Source organism: Solea solea, chromosome 20, assembly GCF_958295425.1.
Source record: "Solea solea chromosome 20, fSolSol10.1, whole genome shotgun sequence".
Classification (NCBI taxonomy): domain Eukaryota; kingdom Metazoa; phylum Chordata; class Actinopteri; order Pleuronectiformes; family Soleidae; genus Solea; species Solea solea.
The window spans coordinates 5,158,696-5,170,607 of record NC_081153.1 but is presented as its reverse complement, the minus strand read 5'-3'; the positions used below and the strand labels follow the sequence as shown (position 1 = coordinate 5,170,607).

Genomic DNA, 11,912 nt, shown 5'->3' with positions numbered 1-11,912 from the left:
TTGTCCTTCATGTTATTGTCTTAGTTGTTTTATGGTCTTTTGTCGTTTTTCATGCTCTTGTCACTGATGTTGTCACTAATTTTAAGACATTACAGTCTTAAAGTTTCTAGATTTACGAGCTAGATTTAAGAATTCTCACCATGCAAACTTTGGTGAACACATTGGCAGATGTATTCATTTATTTATTGTTTGTTGGTGAAATGAGGAGGAGGACATGTTGTTAGGGCTGGGACTCGGGGTCACCTCGGTCACGAGTCAATAAACCGGAAGTGTGCGTGTGCTTAGACAGACGAAAATGCCGTCATGAGAAGAGTCGCTCGGTGGTGGAGGCAGCTGGACTGAGAGAAAGTGAAGCAGCAGAGAGTAAAAGAATCACTGGGATTCCACCACATGCCACCGGTGCTCGTATACCGACGCTACCGTTAGCAGACTGTGTAGCCTGCTAACCGTAGCCGCCACTGGGGATGGAGAGGAAAAGAGCAGAGCTGCAGTGGGGTATAAAAATAATAATGTGAGCCAGGGGCGGCGAAGCGGGCAGCAGTGGAGCCGCTGTGGACACACACACAGATACAGTTATGTGCTGTGAACGTGACGCCGTGGAGAAATGGAAAGGGTGGCTTCAGCAGCTAACGCTATCTAGCCAATGAGAGCTAGCCGCCGGTCTGTGCTGCTGCAAGTCTCGTGTCCTTCCAAGATGCACGCGACACCGCGTCGTTCAGAACAGCGCGTGAGAGGTGAGTGGGGCTGGGTGGTTTCGGTCGAGACTGTTTGTTTAATTCAAATAAAACCGTCCACTGTTGCTGCTGCTTGACCGTTAGCCAGCTAGCGAACGGCTAGTTAGCTTCATGGCTTGGTGTTTAATTAAGGTTGAGCTCCAGGTGCTTTTGTAGAGAGGACATTACTCTGTGAACGTGCCGCGTTCGAAACCCCTTTCTATGTCCTCTGCTGGAAATTAGCGGATAGTGTGGCGGTCCACGAGCTTGTCAGTGACACCGTCCGTATGTGAAGCGTAACAGCTGGGGACGATCTCGGTTGACAGGACACCTGCTGTGGGGAAGAAGCATGGACGCCTGCATCAGCAGAAAGTAAATGGCCTTAAAATGTTGGCAGACTGAGACGTCGCCTGTGTTTAGTTTGCACATTGTATTCACATGAATCAGGAGCTCAGTGTCTGAGTGGGTCTGTGCCGCAGACTCTGATCCTCATCCTACCAGTCAGCTCCACGTTGTCAGACAGAGCAGAGGGAGGAGGGGGTTAAAGAAAAATAGAGTTTCAGCTGGTACAGTTGGAGAAGGAAGCAACAGTTCCCATCCCCTTTTTTTCGCTGTTCACACTATCAGCTCCTCTTCTCTGCAGTGCAACTTAATACAGTCGCAATGGAAGGACTGTGGGCTGCTCTGAGCTCAGGTATGATCACTTTTAACCTTTTGTATTTACACAGCTATGGAGTTCACTTTCTCGTGGACACAGCCTTTTTAGGGTTGTTTCTGCATCTCCTCACTTCAACAACTTCAGCTCATTTGACTGTGTTCTAATTTTGTCATCTCTTACTTATTTTCATAACCGCAAATTACACACTCAGCTGACTTTTCAGTAGATACACACCCTAAAACCTTTTTGCATTGTTTTTAAATAGTCCAAGAGAGGTGTTGTTTTCACTGGTTGACAAATAGGAGGATGTAGTTTCTGGTGTTGAGCTGGTTTGCATTACACAAAAGTGGTGTCACTGTTACGTAGCCTGCTCTCACTGATACCACAAAAGACTGTCGCAAAACACCAAAAGAAGACAGAATTTGTTAAATGCCATTTGTCAAACTCCTTTCACTGACATATTACTAATCTGTAGACTAAGTGTGTACTCTACGTATGTATAATGTACTTTTAATTATATTCTAGAACAGGCTGTGTGTTTTGTAAATATCCCAGCTAATTTGCTGTCTTCCAAGTAGACAGTCTCTTGACTACTGGTGTATAAAAATAACACGAGATGAACTAAAAATGAGGCTAAGTTATCAATAAATAAACAAAATATTAAATAGGAACTGTTTTAATAATGGATTGATTCTTTTCAACATTATCCTCTTTAAAAAAACAAAAAAAAAAACTGCTGTTTTCGACTACACAGTGAGTAAGAGTTTGGCAAATGACCTAAAATGTGTAAATAACAGCTGTCTTGGAAATGCTAAAATCCTGCAGCGAATCAAGCACAACATTTTGTGTTTTTTATGTTCTCATATTAAAAATGCACATTCTCTCCTGACTCACAACCTTTTTCACTTCTCAAACATGTTACTGCTACATACACTGTCAAGTGATGGCATTAAAATAAAACAATAGTCCAGTAATTATAGTGCCATAGTCTATGTAACAGGGCAGTGAAGCAGAGGGAGACATCCAACGCTAATCAGACCATCTGTTTATCACCTGTGGATAGACAAACATCTATCCTTACAAGGTTATTGCGGGCCTATATTTATCGCCACTAATTGGTTTAGGCTTTTCTAATACCGAGCAGCTCCAGGAGAGGATTTAATGCGCCGTTCTTCATCCTCCGCTCACTCACTTCTTTCATCCCTCCATTACTCCACAGAAACAAAGTAAAGGTCTTTTTCCGTTGACACTCGTTTTATTTGACTGGAGGCCTTTGTGTAAGCAACTTTTGAACTGGACTGTTTGTTGGACTGTTTGTTCGTGGGGAGGTGGACCTTGACAGCACGGCGTAATCTCTGCTAATGATGTGTATACTGTATAAACAGACTGCTTATTTTAAACTTCATTTCACCCTAATTACTGCTAATTACTTGTTAACAGCGATTCTCCTGCGTCTTCTCTTACACAGTGATTCAGCTTTGAGGGTTTAAGCGTGTCCTCGTATCTCTGTCAGACAGCATGTCGCGTACCAGGAACAGATCAGATGTCATCAAGATATGCAGATGATAAGCCTCCCTGTGGATGGAATGAGATTATTGATTAAACCAGAGTTATATAATGGTCAGACTTGTGCGAGGTATTGCCAGGGGTGTTCTAAGAGACTTTGAGGCCCTTGGGCAAAAAAAATTTAAACAGTCAAACGCCCCTTAATTGAAAGCAATAGCCTTTTGAATTCAGTTTGTTTGCAGGAAGTGTAATTGACTCAATTCATAATTTTAATCCTAACTTTTTAGGCTGTGTTGTCCACCCCGACAGTTGACAATTTTCGACACAGGAACTCGGAGCTAAATTGAAAAGTACTGGGACTTCTTTTTTATTAACACAGCACTCCTGATCGGGGTGGAACTTGCAGCGCTGCATTTCTGATTTGTTGGAGCAACTGTCACGTTTCGTTTCACCTACCAAAGCAGCAAATGGAACCATTTAATTTTTACCAGCACTCACATACCTGGCTGACCAATCTCCACAACCGCACGTAAAATCCATTCACATTAAATGTCCGACAGTTCACATGTTTCTAATTCACTTCCTTACCACAGCTTGTCTCTTTAGAGCAGCACAACATGAAAGTGGTGGAAATGTGTCTTTTAATCCCATTAGTTGCCCAAAGTTCCTTCTTTAATTTCCAGTAAAACTTAGGGTCATGAGGCTCAACTTTTGCCTTTAAAGTGGAATTTGAGTAATAAAGTGATGTTTTCTCTCAGCCATTAATATAAAGGTGGGTGTATAGAGCAGCTGTATGTGCCCTGGGAACTTGACCCCGCCCAGAATGTATTAAATGTGTCTTCTTTTTATGTTTAGTGAAATGTAAACTTCTAGAGCCCTTAAAATTATTATTTTTCAAAGGAACCAGCATTAACTATTGACTAAACACAAGCAGCTGCTCCAGGTCACTGTGGTTCATTGAATATGCAGTGTCAGCTTACAGGGCCTTTTGTATCTGCTTGGTTATTATAATGTAGGAAAGATTCCATTCTGCTGGTGATTTAATTTCCTCTGTGCTCTGTTTTCAGGATGAAGGCTGAAGGATAGCATCGAGAAGTCAGTGTCCGAAGCGACCCCACGTCCCTTTCCTCCACACTTTCTTAAACCCAACTCTGCACTTTGATGGAGTTCATGAACAGTCCTGCTGATGCTCTTCTGACCCAAAGAGGGGATGATTCTCAAATGTGAAATATTATATTGAGACTGGATGTCACCATCATACCCATCAAAGATCACCGCCTCTGTAGGTTTCTCAGTCTGGTTCCAGCAGTATTTTTCACGATCCCGTCCCTTTTTTTTAGCGTGATTGGGCCATGGTTCGCAAGAAAGGTTCTCTTATACTATGTGGTGCTTTCCTGTTCGTTGCCTGGAATGCTTTGCTTCTACTTTATCTTTGGGGTCGCCCTCCCATCGGCCGCCCCGGAGAAGGCGGGGGAGCCGAACCAGGAGGGAACAGGGAGTGGGAAGCGGCCAAAGGAGCCCATGCCAACCTGGCCAGCGAGGTGATTCGGCTAGCGGAGGAGGTGGAATTTCAACTGGAGACCCAGAAAAAGCTGCTCAAGGAGATTGAAAGTAACAGAGCATTGTGGGCTCGGCAGAAGGGCGTGGGCAAAAGACAGGCGGCTGATGCAAAAGAAGCGAAAGACGACGTTAAACCCCCGCCATCAAAGCCGCCTCCTCCTCTCAGAGATAAAGTAGATGACAAGGCCCAGGCTGTTATACAGCATACACAGAAGCCCGTTCACACAGTAGCTCCAGACTCTAACTTAGAACAGCACCAGTCCAATGAAATAAAGGAAGAGGTTGTCGAGACGAATGATTTACCGACATCTGCTGCCAGCCCAGGAGTCGTCATCCCTATTCTGGTTATTGCCTGTGACAGGGTGACTGTAAAACGGAGCCTTGACAAGCTGATACAGTACCGCCCCTCTCCACAACTGCACCCCATCATCGTCAGCCAAGACTGCGGCCACGCCGAGACGGCCCGCATGATCGGCTCGTACGGCGACCAAGTGACGGGCATACACCAGCCGGACCTGTCGGACATCAGAGTCCGCCCGGAGCACAGGAAGTTCCAGGGCTACTATAAGATTTCCAGGCATTACCGCTGGGCTCTCAACCAAGTGTTCAACACCTTTTCCCACTCCGCTGTCGTCATTGTGGAGGACGACCTGGAGGTGAGCGCTCTCATACCTTTCACCCTCGTGCCCTCACATAACCATGTGTCACAGTGCACTTTAATATGCCTGGTAGCTTTAATCAAACAGCCTACATGTTTACATTTCCTGTTCCATCGAAGTAAAACCTGTGGACATGACATTACTTTGTAACTATGCTCCCTGCGGTAGGTGCCAGTGCATAGGTTACCGGTGATTAGAGGAGCTTCCCTCGAGAGAATTTGCAGTAGCTGCAGTTTATTTTCCGTGTATGTAACAAGACATTGGAAGTCGAAATTAAAACATCAGAGTGAACATTTGGCTGCTGTAAAAAGTGCCTCGGCAGCATGAAATAACTTGGAACAGGAAATTCAGAGTCATTCTAACTGTGACCTAGACAAACTGTGTCCTATAAATCAGCTATAATTTTGTCAGTGAGCGGAGGAAAATCTTGGTTCTCTTACGCAACTGTTTTCCAGTATTTTCCTCTCCCTTTATTACTCACAACTCTGGGACTGACTCACTTCATTTGCTTAGATAATATCTCTTTTCACAGAACAAGATTCAAGTTTGTGTTGCCTATATGAGCCTCCTGTATCCATCAATACTGCATCTACACAGACAATGTGTTAAAACTCTTGCTCCACTGTGGTGCCTTGTATATTTAACAAGATGCGTCAGGGTTTGTTTTTTTCCATTTGAACTTAACTGATGAGGCATCAGTAGTCCTTTTTGTGTTGTGATGTAAATTTGCTGGGACATAAATTCCAGTTCCCCGTCGGGTTAGGCTGTCTTAACGGTGAAATAAAGTGGTGAACATTTTCCCAAGGTGCTGTAGACTCCAGCAGATGACTTTAATTTGTTGAGACTTGTGTCCGTCTGTCAAGCCGGTACCTGTTGGTGTCACGTGCAGCGTAGTTGGCACTGAAGAGACCTCACAAAAACCACACCCAAAGTGTTGTGTTTCTTTGTTGTACAAAATAAATTGCGGGGGTTTTTCTAGCATAAGGCAATGAAATAAAATGCCCGGCCAGAGTGAATAGATCCTCTGAAAACAGGAAACGGCGCAGATGTGAGTCTTCAAGTTAACATGTTCAATATTAAACTGAAAAAAATGTCAAAACCATGAATATCAGAAAACTATTTGAGGGGAATTTGCAATTGTAACTCTTTTAGAGCTGAAGCTCTACTGAAGCGATTACTAAATTAATCGACAACTATTTTGATAATCGGTTTGAAGCTTTTTTAATGATTAAAACAAGATTTCCGATTGTTTAAGCTTCTTAAATGTGAATATTTTCTTCATCTCTTTGCTCTGGATAACAAAGAAATCATTAAAAGGGAATAATTTTGGTTTGTGGACAAAACAAGACATTTGAGAACGTCATCATTTCCAGGTTTGACGAACACCATTCAACATTTTTTTAGGTTTTCTGATATTTTATGGACCCAATGATTAATCGAGAAAATAACCGTCAGATTAATGGATTATGAAAACAATCGTTCGTTGGAGCTCGAAACTCTTTGCTGTTTCTGTTCATCAAGCTCGTGGCAATATCACGATTCTGGGGAGAATGCATTTCTTTTTTTCTTTTTCTTTTCTCTTCTCCAAGTTATTGAGAATTCCTTTCCTCTCATGAATCTCACGTCTCTGCGTCTCTCTCCTTCCTCGTGTAGGTGGCACCGGACTTCTTTGAGTATTTCCGAGCCCTGTACCCGATATTGCGCGCCGACCCGACCCTGTGGTGCGTCTCTGCCTGGAACGACAACGGCAGGGACGCCTTGGTGGATCCGGCCAAGGCTGAGCTCCTCCACAGGACGGACTTCTTTCCCGGACTCGGCTGGATGCTGCTGAAGGAGATGTGGGACGAGCTGGAGCCCAAATGGCCCCTGGCTTTCTGGGACGACTGGATGCGTCAGCCGGAGCAGCGCAAGGAGCGCTCGTGCATCCGGCCGGAGATCTCGCGGACGATCACCTTTGGCCGTAAAGGCGTGAGTTTAGGTCAATTCTTTGACCAGTATCTTCGTTACATTAAGCTAAACACTCAATTTGTGCCTTTTACCAAACAAAATTTGTCTTATTTGTTGAGAGAGAACTACGATGAAATGTTTATCAAAGAGATTTACAGCGCACCACTGGTGAAAGTTGAGAAACTGCAACAAGGAGGCAGCTTACAGGGCCCCGGACCGTTCCGGGTGCAGTACTCCAGTCGGGACAGTTTTAAAGTCTTAGCCCGAAATCTGGGCGTAATGGACGACTTAAAATCTGGAGTTCCTCGCACTGGTTACAGGGGCGTGGTCAGTTTCCTGTACCGGGGCAGGAGGGTGTTTCTGGCTCCACCAGAGGGATGGACGCAGTACGACATCAGCTGGAGCTGAGAGTCTCAAATCACACAGTAACAACACGTGAATTTGGTTGAAGAGGAGAGAGAGCCCGAATCAGAGGAACTCTCTCTCAGACCAAAGAAAATCAGCAGATTCTGTGGTTCATAAAGAGACTGACGCAGCACGGACGGACGACGCTGCAACACCAGTGGAGCTGCGAGATCAGGTCTTCACCCGGGCCACCGCGGTGGGGAAGCTTTCTAAAGTCGGGTGCTCGTTCAGGATCAGTAGATCCAGAGCCACACAGACCTCACGTGGAGCTCCAACATGTAGGAAAGGAAGATCACACCCTTAAAAAAAAAAAAGAGCTACTATTGGCAACGTGCCTTTTTGTATGGGCCCACTTTTGTTTGTTTTTATTTCTGTGAATATTGGCCAAATATAGACTCAACATCACACCACACATGGGAGGTTTGGAGCGGAAGTGTCGATGAGAAGAAGCCGGCGAGATGATACTGCATAATGAGGGAGCCACACACAAACAGAGTGATCATTATCCAGAACAAAAGAAAACACAAAGACGTGTGTAATGTGGGTCACGTGGAAGGAAGGTGCTGAAATTGACTCGAGACGTTGTTTGCATTTTTCTGTCTTAATTAGAAGCAGAGTCGTGCGCAAAAGGAGAACGAGAAAACATCCGCAGAGTTTTAGGTGGTAAACAAAGGCCGTGTCACAGGCCCGATGGTTGTCATTAAAGAAGAAAGGCTTCTTTATTAGTGATACTGAGCACACGAGGAATCACATGAGAGGCAGAGACGAGAGCAGCTTTGATCCAGCTCTAACTACACATGCACCAAACTCTAGAGCTTGGTAATCAATACTCAATTAATTGCCAACTGTTTTTGATTTATTGGTTTCAATAGTTTTTTTTAATAAATCAAACAAGTTCTCAAATTTTTATTAACTTCTTAAATGTTAATATTTTCAGGTTTGTTTGTTTTTTGCTCCATTTAACAAAGAAATCATTCAAACTGGATAATTTTCAACATTTTGAGGTTTGTTTGTTTGTTTTTTTTAAAACAACGATCAACATTTTTATGGACCAAAAAACAAATGGATTAACGGAATAATCGTCAGATTAATCGAATATGAAATTAGTTGCAGCCACTGATACGGATACTGACGCCACAGCTCTTTTTGTTCTCTTTGATTTTATTGTGAAAGGTTCTTCGAGACTGAAAGTGTTCACGTTGCCAAAATTCTACTTCACTCTGTCCTTAAAGTTCAGTTTTCAGCTTTAGGAATGTTGTTTGAACGGAATAAGAACGCAAAGACTAATGTGAATAATAACATATTTATGATTCCTAACAGCCATTCAGACCATGAATCTGGATCGGTCTGTGTATTGGTGACATCGGAGTCCAATATCCAATCGGTAAATTTAGTCAATATTGTCTCCTGATGCAGATATTGTATTGATCTGATCTCTTGCATCAGTGTATCATCACCAGCTCATGATGTCTTTGGGTTGTAAATGTTGAATATCTTCACCTGGGCAAATGAAAACGATACAAATAACATATTATTTCAAGGTGAAGTTCAGCGAAACTTTAAAGGTACAGTGTGTAAAATTTAGCAACATTTGAATGTCCCTCACCCTCGCCCTTACCTTCCAAGTGTGTTGGAGAATCTATCTAATCTGTGTCCGACCCTGCCGCAGATGTAAATATTAAAGGCTCAGTCTGCGGTTATATAAAAAAGAATTAATATAAACATAAATGCACGCAGTGATATCAGGCCCTCACAGCCTTGTCCAATGGAAATTTTATTTTTTAGATCTATATAATCATCTTAAACTTCACCAAATCTTACACAATGTCCCCAAAAGGGTGATTTGCTTCACATGTAGTACTTAAAATAGAAATACAACTCAGTTCAAACGACACAGATAATTGAACATGTGACACATAGATTAAATAAAGACAATAAATTAGCGTTTCATAATTGGTTTAATAATCCTTCTGTTACATCCTGTCGTCGCCCACACGTAGTAACTCCTAGGCCGTTTGTTATATCTAGAAAATTCAAAAACTATGGACTGGCGATTTGTCCAGGGATGTTACCCCGCCTTTCGCCCTATGTCAGCTTATGTGGAGGATAAAGCAGAAGCAGACAGATGGATGGATATTGGAAAGCAGAGAAATGGAGCTTCGCGCCCATATACTTGTCACGACGGTAGCCCCTCAGGACCTCCACGGAACGACCGTCCAATCACGGACGAGATTCACAAGCGCGTTGCACGTTTGTGACAACGTCGGCTTCTCAGCACCGTAATTCCTAAACAGTTGAATAACTGCCAGATATTAAAAGTGAAAGTTATCTTGGGGGGAAACAAGGGTCAGAAGCACTCACTCGTTGACACATTTTCTGACCATTCTACAGCCATAAAATCAAAAATATATACAGGCGACCTGATTGTCATTATGGTCATAAGAGGGTTAAGTGTCTCTGAAGAGAGACACCGGGTTTATTCTGTGCTACTGCAGTAATATTATGTTCATATCTCTTCTGTACTACAGTCAGGCTGCAGAAATTAATAAATGAATTCCCAACTATTTGGTTAACAACAGTTTTGTTTTGACGCGTACTGAGGCCGTCATGGTTCCATCTTCATCAGGGCTCCAGCGATTATTCGATGACTGAATGAATCGTCAACTATTTTGATATTTTCAGATTTTCTCCGCTTCTCAAATGTGAAAATGTTCTTGTTTCTTTGCTCCATAGAACAAAGAAATCACCAGAAAACATTATTTTGTCAAGGTTTGGGAAACAACAACATTTTCTGGACCAAACAAGTACTCCATTAATCAAGAAGAGGATCAGTTAGTTGCAGTCGGTCTTTGGTTCTCCAGCTCCCTGTGGCTGTGTTCAGAAGGTCGTGGACTCCTCACATGCGCGTGTGTCTCTTGAACAAACTTTGCGTCTAAACCGGTCTATTGAAGGAAATGATTTAACATGAAGGATGAAATGACGAAACTGTCGAACGCGACGTTCTGAGCTGCGAATGAGATTCAGTCATGATGTCACTGATAATCACTCTGAAGCGTTGTAATTACATGACTTCCAAACCGTTGTTTGGTCAACTTAGGTTTGTTGAAGAACCAATGATTGTTTTGTTTTGTTTGATTTTTATTTGTTTGTGCACCAGAAAGGCTGAGAAATGATTATCACTGTACTGTAATTAGTGTTGGGAGTTTATCAGCAGGATTGATTGATTGATTGATTGATTCCCATGTCTGTATGGTGATGTGTAAAACCACTGCCTGATGTGTTTATAACTTTAACACAGTATAAATAAAAATCAACTATTTTGATATTTGTCCACATGTGAAAGGAGTCTCTCTTTCATTGCGGGATGATGTGAACTGTACAACCGTTGAATGGTGAGTAACAGGCTCTAAGACTGTGCAATATCTGTGAGTGTCTTATATCATTTTTTTTTTTAAGCACAACCTAGACAATCTGATATAGACACACCTGAGCAAAAAGTATTCCAAAGGTTTAAAATCAAAATTTGGAAACGCGTCACAGTTCAAAGTTCACTTGGCTCTTTTTAATTAACAAAAAATTTAAGGAAAGAAACTGTCTATTGTGACTTCTGCACAATTATTGCTTCTTTATATCACTACTAAAAATGGGTTGTGAAATTTGTCATAACTTTGACTCAACAACAGATGACGCATTTTTTAAAGCCTGAATATGATGGGATAGGATGTCCATATAAGGAGTTGTGTATTATTCCCACAGCAAGGGTTAAAGACCAGTACCCTGTGTGCAAAAGACATCATGGTCGCAAGTTCAACTCCACCCCTGGCTGATTGTACTCAATTCCCTTGTAAGTCGCTTTGGATGAAAGCGTCTGCTAAATGACATGTAATGTTAAAGTTAAATGACTGGTTAAATCCGATTTTATTGATTATTTTATGTAAAATAAACCAAAACGTACAAATGAAGGCATAATAAGAATAAGACAGAATGAAAGGAATTAACAAACAAATATATTTTAACCAAAATCAAAGTTTTAAACCAATTAAGCCCCGCCCCTTCTCCATCCTTTATTAATTAACATATTTAATCGGCTTCATTTTTTTAGAGAGCTACATGTTCATTATCAACATAATATATAATTAATAAATATATATATATACATATATATGTATATATATATACATATATGTATGTGTATATATATACATATATGTATGTGTATATATATATACATACATATATACACGTATATATGTATATAATCAATTGTAAATCTTAATGCAACAATGCACCGTGGCAAAGACTTAACCCCAGATTTTCCACATGAAATACCAGCTCAAACCACATGGGGGAGTAGATGCTACAACTGTGGGGGTGGATTCACAGCACTGAAGATATGTAGAGTTGGATCACATGACAGTCTTATGAGTTGCAGTTGTATAAAAGGCATGCATATGTAACATTGCA

General features: G+C 42.0%; 1 protein-coding gene across 2 annotated transcripts; it reads left to right on the top strand.

Moving 5' to 3' along the window:
• Positions 1 to 69: 69 nt before the first annotated feature.
• On the top strand, positions 70 to 10,779 carry mgat1b (alpha-1,3-mannosyl-glycoprotein 2-beta-N-acetylglucosaminyltransferase b). Of its 2 annotated transcripts, none has more exons than XM_058618703.1 (3): positions 70 to 734; positions 3,945 to 5,093; positions 6,750 to 10,779. In XM_058618703.1, the coding sequence occupies exons 2-3, from the start codon at positions 4,230 to 4,232 to the stop codon at positions 7,449 to 7,451; spliced, it is 1,566 nt and encodes a 521-aa protein (XP_058474686.1). In that variant the 5' UTR covers positions 70 to 734; positions 3,945 to 4,229; the 3' UTR covers positions 7,452 to 10,779. The 2 variants fall into 2 exon arrangements, with proteins under 2 accessions (XP_058474686.1, XP_058474688.1); XM_058618705.1 differs by lacking the exon at positions 70 to 734 and adding an exon at positions 787 to 1,407.
• Positions 10,780 to 11,912: the final 1,133 nt, after the last annotated feature.